The sequence below is a fragment of the Kogia breviceps genome, chromosome 6 (genome assembly GCF_026419965.1).
Source record: "Kogia breviceps isolate mKogBre1 chromosome 6, mKogBre1 haplotype 1, whole genome shotgun sequence".
NCBI lineage: Eukaryota > Metazoa > Chordata > Mammalia > Artiodactyla > Physeteridae > Kogia > Kogia breviceps.
Window position 1 is genome coordinate 22,817,276 of NC_081315.1, and position 14,127 is coordinate 22,831,402.

At 39.9% G+C, this 14,127-nt stretch overlaps 1 protein-coding gene across 1 annotated transcript in view; it reads left to right on the forward strand.

The window, feature by feature from the left end:
- The window catches only part of IL15 (interleukin 15), a 74,991-nt gene extending 61,366 nt beyond the window's left edge, over nt 1-13,625 (forward strand). The window contains exons 4-6 of the mRNA XM_059066451.2: nt 631-675; nt 2,880-3,017; nt 13,219-13,625. Of these exons, the coding sequence (XP_058922434.1) occupies nt 631-675; nt 2,880-3,017; nt 13,219-13,329 (294 nt within the window). The 3' untranslated portion in view covers nt 13,330-13,625. The remainder of the gene's footprint in view (nt 1-630; nt 676-2,879; nt 3,018-13,218) is intronic.
- The last annotated feature ends 502 nt before the right edge of the window (nt 13,626-14,127 follow it).

The following is a 14,127-nucleotide window of genomic DNA, read 5'->3' on the forward strand; positions in this document are numbered from 1 at the left end:
GAACTTTCCATACTTTCTGCTCATGTTCTGTAAACCTACGACTGCTTAAAAAATAAAGTCTATTAATTTTTTCAATAAGCCTATTTCAAGAGGTTATATGCTGTATGATTCCATTTATATAACATTCTTGAAATGATATCATAGGAATGGGGTGCAGAGAAGTGGTTGCTGGGGATTAGATGGATGGTAGGGGTGGGGGTGGGAGGAGCGTATCTGGAGGAGGTTGATTTTGGCTCTACAAGAGTAGCGGGAGGATTCTGTATCTTAACTGTGGTAGTGGTTACATGAATTTACACATCTGATAAGATGGCATGGAACTACACACACACACGCACACACACACTAGGCCACATAAAACTGGTGAAATCTGAACAAAGTGGGTGGATTGCATCCATGTCAGTTTCCTGGTTGTGCTATTGTACTGTATTATGCAGGACCTCAACACTGGAGGAAACGGTGAAGGCTCACACAGGACTTGCCTGTATTTTCTCTTACAATTTCATATGGATCTAAGATTATCTCAAAATAAAGAATTTCATTGAAAAAAGTTTTAGTGTTTTCAGTAGGTTGTTCTCCTTATATCTAAAGCGGGAATAGTTTTTCATATTACCTAATTTTGTTTCCTTTCAGTCTACACATATGGATGCCAATTTATATACTGAAAGCAATGCTCATGTGAGTATAGTTTGTTTTCAGTATTGCTATATTTTCCAGTTTTCAAAGGTCTAAGAAGTTATATTTTCATAAATTTACTGGACTGTGTATAGTTTTAAAATCTAACTTTTGGCATGTTCTTACAACATATGGTCAATGAATTTTATATGTAATTGTTGAGTTTATAGGACTTGGGGAGAAAGAGCTACACAGATGCTGTTTTCATTGTAGCATCATTGGCAAATCAAAACATAAACTTTTCCCATCAATGTCAAACAAAATATAGTATATATTTCTGTGATGCAATTAAATGCAAGAATCAAGTTAACTCAGGCAATTTATAAAAGTATCCAATATATCAGTTGTTTCCAGTGCTGTAGCATATTATCCCTTTTTTTTTTTTTTTTTTATTGCGGTACGCGGGCCTCTCACCGCTGTGGCCTCTCCCGTTGCGGAGCACAGGCTCAGTGGACGTGCAGGCTCAGCGGCCATGGCTCACGGGCCCAGCCGCTCCGAGGCATGTGGGATCTTCCCGGACCGGGGCACGAACCCGCGTCCCCTGCAACGGCAGGCGGACTCCCAACCACTGCGCCACCAGAGAAGCCCTATCACTTTTAATCATATTTTTTACAAATTGTTTAAATACATTCATGCTCTACATTTTGCCCGAATCTCTACAGTTGTCAAAAAGGGATTCTGACTGGTTACTCTCTATGTGAGGAAAAAAAACAAACACAACCCACAAAGTCTGTCGGAATTCAATACTGATCTCGAACTTGTTTCATTAATATGCTGCTGACGTTGCCTTAGTCATATAGGATTTCAGTTGAGTTGCTAGTCCTTTCCCTCTGAATTGGCTACAAAAAAACCAAGAAACAAATCCCTGACATCTTCACTTCGTGAAAAACAAACTGTGTTGTGTGGATTCAGAACAGTGGGTCCTCTCTTTATTACTCCTTAAGTAGAATTTCTCTGCAAGAGAAGGTTTTGCCCTATCAAGACTTTCTAAGCATTAGAAAGAAGCCACAGCCAGAAACTAGAAAGAACAGATATCCATCATTCACTTGGATAGTGCTGCTGTGCTAGAAATTGTTTCCCTCTTTTGGCTTCAGCATGTTTTCCACTTTACTTTGCATTTTCTTCAAAGTAGAAAGCAGTCAGTTAACCACCAGCACTCCGAATCCTGAGATTGCTTTTTTTGTAAGAAGATAACCTCACAACCCGTGGGTTGTAGAAAGTAGTTGAGATTGAAATTTAGATTTAAACCCTGACTCAGCCACTTCCAAGCTTTGTTACCTTGGAAGACATGAAATATTTCTGAACCTCAGTTTTATTATTTATTTTATTTTATTTATTATTTAGTTTATTATCGACGTGGTGACAGCATTTACCCTTTCAGTCCGGAGAAGCTGCTGTGGGAGAATAAGGAATATTGCCATTCCAGGCACGTGGCTGTCATCCTTCCTTCCTTCCTCCCTTCTTCCTTCCTTCCTTCCTTCCATAAGCACCTGTTAAGTGCCTGCAGAGTCCCAGGCACTATGCATGGCATTGAGAACAGGAAATCAGACACGTGGTGGTCAAATTCCCACATGCTCGTTAAATGCTTCTTTTGTTTGAAGTTTAAGTTTTTGTTAAAGTAATCCTCTTGGGAAATGTATTTTTGTGGGACCTGAAAGGTACATTTCTGATATGGCCAGCCTGTGAATAGACCACACTCCTGCTTTGATTTTTCTGAGAAATTTCTTGGAACCACGTCTGCCTCTGGAACTTTGGAACTTGCAGGAATAGTAGGATTAGCAGCCACCACTGTTTAAAATGTTAACAATGTGATCTGATTCTAAGAAATTCTTCCATATGCACCATCTCTATTAACGTTCTGAGAGTCTCAGGTCAGTATTATCCGCCCTTTATACAGAGGAAATGTCTTTAGTGAGGAAAAAGTGGCCTATTATTTCCACGTTTTCTAGTTTTATGTTCTTTCTTCTATACAATATCACCATCCTTCCTGTTTTGTTCTCTGTTTGGGTTTTGATTTCAAAGCCAAGAGAGAAGAAAAAAAATCAAGCTGCTTCCTATGTAAGACTTTTTAGGGGTATTGTGTTTCTTTAGAAATTAGCTGGATTAACTTTTTAAAAAATCAAAATTACATCTGTGTGAAACTGAATAATGGGGAAATAAATGTCTCTTTTTTTCTTTTTCAAAATGGTTCTTTGTATCTCTTTTAGCCGGGTTGCAAAGTAACAGCGATGAAATGCTTTCTCCTGGAGCTACATGTTATTTTGCATGAGTCCAGAAATTCAGACATTAACGATACAGTACAAAACCTTATCATCCTAGCAAACAGCAGTTTATCTTCCATTGAGGTGAGTTATCCAATAGTTATGCAGAGCTGCATCGGATGCTCTTGGCTTGATTGGGAGAAGTCATTAGCTGCGTGGGATGTAATGGGCAAGGAGGCCCTCTGAAGGGGCACTTGGGAAAGTGAGTTAATTCCAGCGGAGCGGCGTCCGGAAGCAGCGCCATCACTAGTGTGCGCATGCTCCTAAACTGTTTATTGATTTATTCATTCAACAAACATTGGCTGCCTGCCCTAGGCCGTGTGCTTTAGTGCTGTAATGACAAGGGTGAACCAGACAGTGACGTCACTGACCTCAGGGTGTTGACCACTGGGTGCAGTGGATAGACATTAATCTAATTACATAATTGATGAGCATCCATAGTAGTAATCCACGTTTACTTGGGTTATTACTCTGTGCCAGATACTGTTCTTCAACGGTGAGATGGTAATTCGTTGAATTCTCGCGATCAGTCTGTGAGATAGTTATCACTATTTCTGTTTAAGGTTGAAGGAATTGGGGCTCTGGGGGCTTGAATCTCTTCCTCCAATTCACACAGCTAGTAAAATGGGGAGCCAGGAGTCCCTGAGCAGTTTCACTCCAGAGTCTACCTTCTTATCTACTCAAAGAATAAATGCTGCAAAAGGATAATAATAAAAATATTAATAATTGGAGTATAATTTGGGCCATCCCAGGCAACAGGAGCAATATAGGCCTCCAGGAGAGCAAATGCCAGGGACCCCCTGGGGCACTGGCTATGCAAAGGCCCTACAAAGGATTATGGCTTTCAGGGCAAAACACTAGTGGCCAAAGCAAAGTGAAGAGAAAAAGTTTTATAAACCAAAAAGGCATAATCATAATTTGTTCATTTCACAAATACTTTTTGGGCCCTATTGTAGACCCTCAAGAGAATGGAAGTGAAAAAACACACATAGTTCCCGCTCCTACGGAAGGAAGAAGCATACAGAAATCGATCAATAAGCAAATGAATAATAAGTCAGGTGTTTATTAAGTGGAAGGGCAAAAAAAAAAGAGGCAGGTTAGGCGACTGGGGCTCTACTCTAGAGAAGGTTTACCTACTCAGCTGACATTTGGCAAAGACGTGAGAGGGAAAGAGCTTTAAGGATGCCGGGGAAAGTATGTTCATGCAGAGGCTTACTGAAAGAGCAGACACCCCGAGCTAGTGTGGCTGGACACCTTGGATTTTCCCTAAAAGTGCCAGGTGCTTCGATGTCACTGTGTCAGTGATGTTACCTCTTTATAACCACAGCCACTCCCCCACCTCAGCACGCCCCACCCCCTTCTCTGTATGTCCCTCTATCTTAAATACTACATATCTTACTTGATGGATATTGTCTGTTTTTTCCTACTAGAATGGCAGCTTCAGAGGGGGAGGGTTTTTTGTTTATTTGTTTGTTTTCGTGCTGTATCCCAACTCCCAGAACAACGCTTGGCAGGTACTAGATTCTCGATCTATTTCTGAAATGAATATATTAATGTTTAAAATACTCTTGTGATAAGTTATCTCTCTGTTATTGGTGGAGAGACTGACCCATGCAACAGATAACTCACAGCAATGTCAATGGGAAACACTTTAATGTGCATTTTTTTTTTTTTTTTTTTTTTTTTTTTTTTTTTTTTGTGGTACGCGGGCCTCTCACTGTTGTGGCCTCTCCCGTTGCGGAGCACAGGCTCCGGACGCGCAGGCTCAGCAGCCATGGCTCACGGGCCCAGCCGCTCCACGGCATGTGGGATCTTCCTGGACCGGGGCACGAACCCGTGTCTCCTGCATCGGCAGGCGGATTCTCAACCACTGCGCCACTAGGGAAGCCCATAATGTGCATTTTTATAGTCACCCTCATCATGACATAGTGTGGCCGGACTGCACAGTCAGAAGACCTAAACAGAGCATTTCATTGATGATGTCAAGTGAGATGAGTCATTTAATATCTCTGCCTTCTTATCTGACATAATTATTTTCAGGATCAAATAGGACAGCATTATATGGAATATGATAGCACTTAGCATAGAGTATGTACTTGATAAACACTGGTGATTCTGAATTTTAAATGCTTAATGGATGGAAAATCTAATTTTGAATTTTGCTGGTACAGCTTTCATGGTTCAGATGATCCCTGAAAAGTTTAATTTTAATTGCTACATTTGCAATATGCTAGTTATTCATGAAACTGTGTATTTTTTTAATTTCATTTTTTCAACATCTTTATTGCAGTATAATTGCTTTACAATGGTGTGTTAGTTTGTGCTTTATAACAAAGTGAATCAGCTATACATAAACATATATCTCCATATCTCCTCCCTCTTGCCTCTCCCTCCCATTCTCCCTATCCCACCCCTCTAGGTGGTCACAAAGCACCGAGCTGATCTCCCTGTGCTATGCGGCTGCATCCCACTAGCTATCTATTTTACAGTTGGCCACTCTCTCACTTCATCCCAACTTACCCTACCCATTCCCCATGTCCTAAAGTCCATTCTCTACGTCTGTGTCTTTATTCCTGCCCTGCCCCTAGGTTCTTCAGAACCTTTTTTTTTTTTTTTTTAGATTCCATGTATATGTGTTAGCATATGGTATTTGTTTTTCTCTTTCTGACTTACTTCACTCTGTATGACAGACTCTAGGTCCATCTACCACACTGCAAAAAACTCAATTTCGTTTCTTTTTATGGCTGAGTAATATTCCATTGTATATGTGTGCCACATCTTCCTTATCCATTCATCTGTAGATGGACACTTTGGTTGCTTCCATGTCCTGGCATAGTATATAGTGCTTCAGTGAACATTGTGGGACATGACTCCGTTTGAATTATGGTTTTCTCAGGGTATATGACCAGTAGTGGGATTGCTGGGTCATATGGTAGTTCTGTTTTTTAAGGAACTTCCATACTGTTCTCCATAGTGACTATATCAATTTACATCCCCACCAACAGTGCAAGAGTGTTCCATTTCTCCACACCCTCTCCAGCATTTATTGTTTGTAGATTTTTTGATGATGGCCATACTGACTGGTGTGAGGTGATACCTCATTGCAGTTTTGATTTGCATTTCTCTAATGATTAGTGATATTGAGCATCCTTTCATGTGTTTGTTGGCAATCTGTACATTTTCTTTGGAGAAATGTCTATTTAGGTCTTCTGCCCATTTTTGGATTGGATTGATTGTCTTTTTGATATTGAACAGCATCAACTGCTTGTAAATTCTGGAGATTAATCCTTTGTCAGTTGCTTCATTTGCAAATATTTTTCCCATTCTGAGGGTTGTCTTTTCATCTTGTTTATGTTTTCCTTTGCTGTGCAAAAGCTTTTAAGTTTCATTAAGTCCCATTTGTTGATTTTTGTTTTTATTTGCATTTCTCTAGGAGGTCGGTCAAAAAGGATCTTGCTGTGATTTATGTCATAGAGTGTTATACCTATGCTTTCCTCTAGCTGTCCAGTTTTCCCAGCACCACTTATTGAAGATAATGTCTTTTCTCCATTGTATATTTTTTCCTTCTTTATCAAAAATAGGGTAGCCATATGTGTGTGGGTTTATCTATGGGCTTTCTATCCTGTTCCATTGATCTATATTTCTGTTTCTGTGCCAGTACCATACTGTCTTGATTACTGTAGCTTTGTAGTATAGTCTGAAGTCCAGGAGCCTGATTCCTCCAGCTGTGTTTTTCTTTCTTTAGATTGCTTTGTCTATTCGGGGTCTTTTGTGTTTCCAAACAAATTGGGAAATTTTTTGTTCTAGTTCTGTGAAAAAAGCCATTGGTAGTTTGATAGGGATGGCATTGAATCTGTAGATTGCTTTGTGTAGTATAGTCATTTTCTCAGTGTTGATTCTTCCAATCCAAGGACATGGTATATCTCTCCATCTGTTGGTATCATCTTTAATTTCTTTTCTCATAGTTTTCTAGATACAGGTCTTTTGTCTCCTCAGGTAGGTTTATTCCTAGGTATTTTATTCTTTTTATTTCAATGGTAAATGGGAGTGTTTCCTTAATTTCTCTTTCAGATTTTTCACCATTACTGTATAGGGATGCAAGGAATTTCTGTGCATTAATTTTGTATCCTGCTACTTTACTGAATTCATTGATTAGCTCTAGTAGTTTTCTGGTAGCGTCTTTAGGATTCTCTATGTATAGTATCACGCCATCTGCAAACAATGACAGCTTTACTTCTTTTCTTATATGGATTCCTTTTCTTTCTTTTTCTACTCTGATTGCTGTGGCTAAAACTTCCAAAACTATGTTGAATAATACTGGTGAGAGTGGAGAGCCTTGTCTTTTTCCTGATCTTAGAGGAAATGGTTTCAGTTTTTCACCATTAAGAACAATGTTGGCTGTGGGTTTGTCATATATGGCCTTTATTGTGTTGAGGTAAGTTCACTTTGTGCCTACTTCCTGGAGGGTTTTTATCATAAATGGTTGATGAATTTTGTCGAAAGCTTTTTCTGCATCTATTGGGATGATCATATGGTTTTTCTCCTTCAACTTGTTATTATGGTGTATCACATTGATTGATTTGCATATATTCAAGAATCCTTGCATTCCTGGGATAAACCCCCCTTGGTTTTGGTGTATGATCCTTTTAATGTGCTGTTGGATTGTGTTTGCTAGTATTTTGTTGAGGATTTTTGCATCTATGTTCATCAGTGATATTGGCCTTTAATTTTCTTTTTTTGTGACATCTTTGTCTGGTTTTGGTATCAGGGTGCTGGTGGCCTCATAGAATGAGTTTGAGACTGTTCCTCCCTCTGCTATATTTTGGAGGAGTTTGAGATGGATAGGTGTTAGCTCTTCTCTAAATATTTGATAGAATTCACCTCTGAAGCCATCTGGTCCTGAGCTTTAGTTTGTTGGAAGATTTTGAATCACAGTTTCAATTTCAGTGCTTGGGATTGGTCTGTTTATATTTTCTATTTCTTACTGATTCATTCTCAGATGGTCGTGCTTTTCTAAGAATTTGTCCATTTCTTCCAGATTGTCCATTTTGTTGGCACATAGTTGCTAGTATTAGTCTCACATGACCCTTCGTATTTCTGCAGTGTCAGGTGTTACTTCTCCTTTTTCATTTCTAATTCTACTGGTTTGAGTCTTATCCCTTTCTTTCTTGATGAGTCTGGCTAATGGGTTATCAATTTTGTTTATGTTCTCAAAGAACCAGCTTTTAGTTTTATTTATCTTTGCTATTGTTTCCTTCATTTCTTTTTCATTTATTTCTGATCTGATCTTTATGACTTCTTTGCTTCTGCTAACTTTGGGTTTTTTTGTTCTTCTGTCTGATTGCTTTAGGGGTAAGGTTAGGTTGTTTATTTGAGATTTTTCTTGTTCCTTGAGGTAGGATTATATTGCTATAAACCTCCCTCTTAGAGCTGATTTTTTTGCATCTCATCAGTTTTGGGTCGTCGTGTTTTCATTGTCATTTGTTTCTAGGTACTTATTGATTTCCTCTTTGAGTTCGACAATGATCTTTTGGTTATTTAGTAGTGTGTTGTTTAGCCTCCATTTGTTTGTATTTTTTACAGATTTTTTTCCTGTAATTGACATCAATTCTTACAGTGTTGTGGTTGGAAACGATACTTGATACAATTTCCATTTTCTTAAATTTACCAAGGCTTCATTTATGACCCAAGATATGATCTATCCTGGAGAATGTTCCATGAGCACTTGAGAGGAAAGTGTATTCTGTTGTTTTTTGGATGGAATGTCCTATAAATATCAATTAAGTCCATCTTGTTTAATGTATCATTTAAAGCTCTTGTTTCCTTATTTATTTTCATTTTGGATGATCTGTCTATTGGTGAAAGTGGGGTGTTAAAGTCCCCTACTATGATTGTGTTACTGTCGGTTTCCACTTTTATGGCTGTTAGCATTTGCTTTATGTATTGAGGGGGTCCTATGTTGGTTGCATAAATATTTTCAATTGTTGTATCTTCTTTTTGGATTGATCTTTTGATCATTATGTAGTGTCCTTTTTTGTCTCTTGTAATAGTCTTTGTTTTAAAGTCTATTTTGTCTAATATGAGAATTGCTACTCCAGCTTTCTTTTGATTTCCATTTTCACGGAATATCTTTTTCCATCCCCTCACTTTCAGTCTGTATGTGTCCCTAGGTCTGAAGTGGTTCTCTTGTAGACAGCCTCTATATGGGTCTTGCTTTTATATTCATTCAGCCAGTCTGTCTTTTGGTTGGAGCATTTAATCCATTTACATTTAAGGTAGTTATCAATATCTATGTTCCTATTACCATTTTCTTAATTGTTTTGGGTTTGTTATTGTAGGTCTTTTCCTTCTCTTGTGTTTCCTGCCTAGAGAAGTTCCTTTAGCATTTGTTGTAAAGCTGGTTTGGTGGTGCTGAATTCTCTTAGCTTTTGCTTCTCTCTAAAGGTTTTAATTTCTCCCTCAAATCTGAATGAGGTCCTTGCTGCATAGATTAATCTTGGTTGTAAATTTTTCCCTTTCATCACTTTAAATATGTCCTGCCACTCCTTTCTAGCTTGCAGAGTTTCTGCTGAAACATCAGCTGTTACCCTTATGGGGATTCCCTTGTATGTAATTTGCTGTTTTTCCCTTGCTGCTTTTAATATTTTTTCTTTGTATTTAATTTTTGATAGTTTGATTAATATGTGTCTTGGCATGTCTCTCCTTGGATTTATCCTGTATGGGACTCTCTGTGCTTCTTGGACTTGATTAACTATTTCCTTTCCCATATTAGGGAAGTTTTCAACTATAATCTCTTCAAATATTTTCTCAGTCCCTTTCTTTTTCTCTTCTTCTTGTGGGACCCCTATAATTCGAATGTTGGTGCATTTAATGCTGTCCCAGAGATCTCTGGCACTGTCCTCAATTCTTTTCATTCTTTTTTCTTAATTCTTCTCTGCAGTAGTTATTTCCACTATTTTATCTTCCAGGTCACTTATCCGTTCTTCTGCCTCAGCTATTCTGCTATTGATCCCTTCTAGAGAATTTTTAATTTCATTTATTGTGTTGTTCATCACTGTTTGCTCTTTAGTTCTTCTATGTCCTTGTAAAACATTTCTTGTGTTTTCTCCATTCTATTTGCAAGATTTTGGATCATCTTTACTATCATTACTCTGAATTCTTTTTCAGGTAGACTGTCTATTTCTCTTCATTTGTTTGGTCTGGTGGGTTTTTATTTTGCTTCTTCATCTGCTGTGTATTTCTCTGTCTTCTCATTTTGCTTAACTTGCTGTATTTGGGGTCTCCTTTTCACAGGCTTCAGGTTCGTAGTTCCCATTGTTTTTGGTGTCTGTCCCCAGTGGTTAAGGTTGGTTCAGTGGGTTGTGTAGTCTTCCTGGTGGAGGAGACTAGTGACTGTGTTCTGGTGGATGAGCCTGGATCTTGTCTTTCTGGTGGGTAGGTCCACTTCTGGTGGTGTGTTTTGGGGTGTCTGTGACCTTATTATTATTTTAGGCAGCCTCTCTGCTAATGCGTGGGGTTGTGTTCCTGTCTTGCTACTTGTTTGGCATAGGGTGTCCAGCACTGTAGCTTGCTGGTCTTTGAGTGGAGCTGGGTCTTATTGTTGAGATGGAGATCTCTTGGAGAGCTTTTGCTGTTTGATATTACAGGGAGCTAGGAAGTCTTTGGTGGACCAGTGTCCTGAACTCAGCCCTCCCACCTCAGAGGCACAGGCCTGACACCTGGCTGGAGCATGACGACCCTGTCAGCCACATGGCTCAGAAGAAGAGGGAGAAAAAAAGAAAGAAAGAAAGAAAGAAAGAAAGAAAGAAAGAAAGAAAGAAAGAAAGAAAGAAAGAAAGAAAAAGTAAAATAAACTAAAAAGTTATTAAAATAGAAAATAAAATAAATTTTTAAATAAAAAAATTGAAAACTAATTTAAAAAAGAAAGAAAGAAGAGAGGTTCCAAACCAAAAAAAAAAAAAAATCCACCAATGATAACAAGCACTAAAAACTATATTAAAAAAACCCTAAAACGAAAAGAAAATAGAGAGACAGAACCCTAGGACAAATGGTTAAAGCAAAAGTATACAGACAAAATCACAAAAAGAAACATATACTTACACACTCACAAAAAGAGAAAAAGGGAAAAAATATATATATATATATTAAAAAGGAAGAGAGCAACAAATCAATATACAAATCTACCAATGATAATAAACTCTAAATACTAAACTAAGATAAACGTAAAACCAGAAACAAATTAGATACGGAAAGCAAACCACAAGTCTACAGTTGCTCCCAACGTCCACCACCTCAATTTTGGGATGATTCGTTGTCTATTCAGGTATTCATAGATGCAGCATACATCAAGGGTGATCGTGGAGGTTTAATCCACTGCTCCTGAGGTTGCTGGGGGAGACTTCCCTTTCTATTCTTTGTTTGCACAGTTCCTGGGGTTCAGCTTTGGACTTGGCCCCGTCCCTTCCTGTAGGTCACCTGAGGGCATCTGTTCTTTGCTCAGACAGGGTGGGGTTAAAGTAGCTACTGATTAGTAGGCTCTGGCTCACTCAGGCCCAGGGAAGGGAAGGGTATGGAATGCAGGGCGAACCTGCAGCGGCAGAGGGCAGTGTGACATTGTAACAGCCTGAGGTGGGCCATGTGTTCTCCTGGGGAAGTTGTCCCTGGGTCACGGGACCCTGGCAGTGGCGGGCTGCATGGGCTCCCGGGAAGGGAGATGTGGATAGTGACCTGTGCTTGCACACAGGCTTCTTGGTGGCTGCAGCAGCAGCCTTAGCATCTCATGCCTGTCTCTGGTGTCCGCGCTGATAGCCACGGCTCACACCCATCTCTGGAGGTCGTTTAGGCTGTGCTCTGAATCCCCTCTCCTCGCACACCCCAAAACAATGGTCTCTTGCCTCTTCGGCAGCTCCACACATTTTTTTGGACTCCCTCCTGGCTAGCTGTGGCACACTAGCCCCCTTCAGGCTGTGTTCATGCAGCAAACCCCGGTCCTCTCCCTGGGGTCTGACCTCTGATGCTGGAGCCTCAGCTCCCACCCACCCCGGCAGGTGAGCAGACAAGCCTCTCGGGCTGGTGAGTGCTGGTCAGCACCGATCCTCTTTGCAGGAATCTCTCCTCTTTGCCCTCCGCACCCCTGTTGCTGTGCTCTCCTCCTTGGCTCCGATGCTTCCCCCCTGCCTCCTCCCATTTCCGTCAGTGAAGGGGCTTCCTAGTGTTTGGAAACTTTTCCTCCTTCACAGCTCCTTCCCAGAGGTGCAGGTCCCGTCCCTATTCTTTTGGCTCTGTTTTTTCTTTTTTCTTTTTCCCTACCCAGGTACGTGGGGAGTTTCTTGCCTCTTGGGAAGTCTGAGGTGTTCTGCCAGCGGTCAGTAGGTGTTCTGTAGGAGCTGTTCCACATGTAGATGTATTTCTGATGTATTTGTGGAGAGGAAGGTGATCTCCATGTCTTACTCTTCCGCCATCTTGAAGGTCTCTCTGAAACTGTTTAAATTACTATAATTTGTGGTATTCATTGAAATAGTTGAATTCAACCAATAATAATTGGGTGAATATTATGTGCCAGGCCCTGTGCTAAATGCTAGGGGAGCAAAAATACACAGCCTTGCCTTCCTGGAAAAGCCTTGAGAATAGTGGTATGAGTAGCATAAAGCTCCATAATATCAATATAATACATGATGTGATATATGAGAGAGTCTAAACAAGGGGTTCTGAGAAGGTAGAGAAGGGACATTTAGTGCAGCCCGAGGATCTCCCAGGTTCAGAAAAGCCTTCCTAATGGAAACAGCACCTGAGTGATCTTAAGTGTGAGTGGTAGTAGCTAAAATAGAAGTGTGGAACAGGCAGAGAGAAAAGCAAAGACAGCGAGGCATCTAATAGCCTGATGAATGTATGGGAGCTAAAGGCATGAGCCCAGTGTTCCTAGGGCATATCTTTGAGCTGTGGAAAACGTGAAAGAAATAGGTGAAGAACTGCTCAATGAGGGCCTGCATGCCATGCCGGGAAGCATGGACTTCATGCTGGTGTAGATGACCAGAAACTATTGAAGGACTCTAAGCAAAAGTTCATGGTTCAATAGATTATTTTTTTTCCATTTTTTTTCATTGTCCTTAATTCACTCTAGGAAAAATCAGCCCTTACCAAATCTCCCATAGTTCTTCCTAATATGATAATTAATCTACCAACAAATTTATGTCTCAAGACTTCACCATATGGTTCAAATGATATGATATTTGCAGGAAAGGCATATTTTAGACTTTCCAATCTAATCCTTTCTTTTTATTTGCAGCATAAAACTGAATCAGGATGCAAAGAATGTGAGGAGCTGGAGGAAAAAAATATTAAAGAATTTTTGAAGAGTTTTGTACATATTGTGCAAATGTTCATCAACCCTTCTTGATTGCAGCTAATCCTTTTCAGCATTTCTATTATTAACAAACAGCTCCCCACTGCTTAGAGGCAACAACGAAACACTCAGCATTTCAAATGTGCTGCCAAAATAAATTCTTCTGGCAAGAGGATGATCAGGAACTTTGATCAGATGAACTCACAGAAATGAAGGCCAAACAATGGCATTGAGTACCATGGTGTCTATGAATGAAGGACTTATTTTATTCATTTATTTTTAATTTATTATTGAGATTGTACATATTTGTAGCATAATGTAAAATGTTGAATAAAATTTTGTACATATTTTATCTTTTGAAATTGCACTATTTTATGTCATAAGAAAATAGAGGGTGTTCGGTTCAAGGGTGATAGTCAAATTATTTAACAACCACTGGGACTGGGCACCACTGCTGTAGGTAAAGAGGATGCCCCAACCAATGTGGAAATTGACTACCAGCCTTCCTTTATTTCTCCTTTAGGTGTAGCACTTGGAGGTGAATTGACTACCAAAGAGAAAGGAGGGGGCTTCCCTGGTGGCGCAGTGGTTGGGAATCCGCCTGCCGATGCAGGGGACATGGGTTCATGCCCTGGTCCAGGAAGATACCACATGCCATGGAGCGGCTGGGCCCATGAGCTATAACCGCTGAGCCTGCGTTTCCAGAGCCTGCGCTCTGCAACGGGAGAGGCCACAACAGTGAGAGGCCCGCATACAGAAAAAAAAAAAAAAAAAAAAAAAAGAGAAAGGAGGATCTAGATGTGAAACCAGTAATTTCGTTATTGATATATAAAGCACTGCTATGAGAGAATT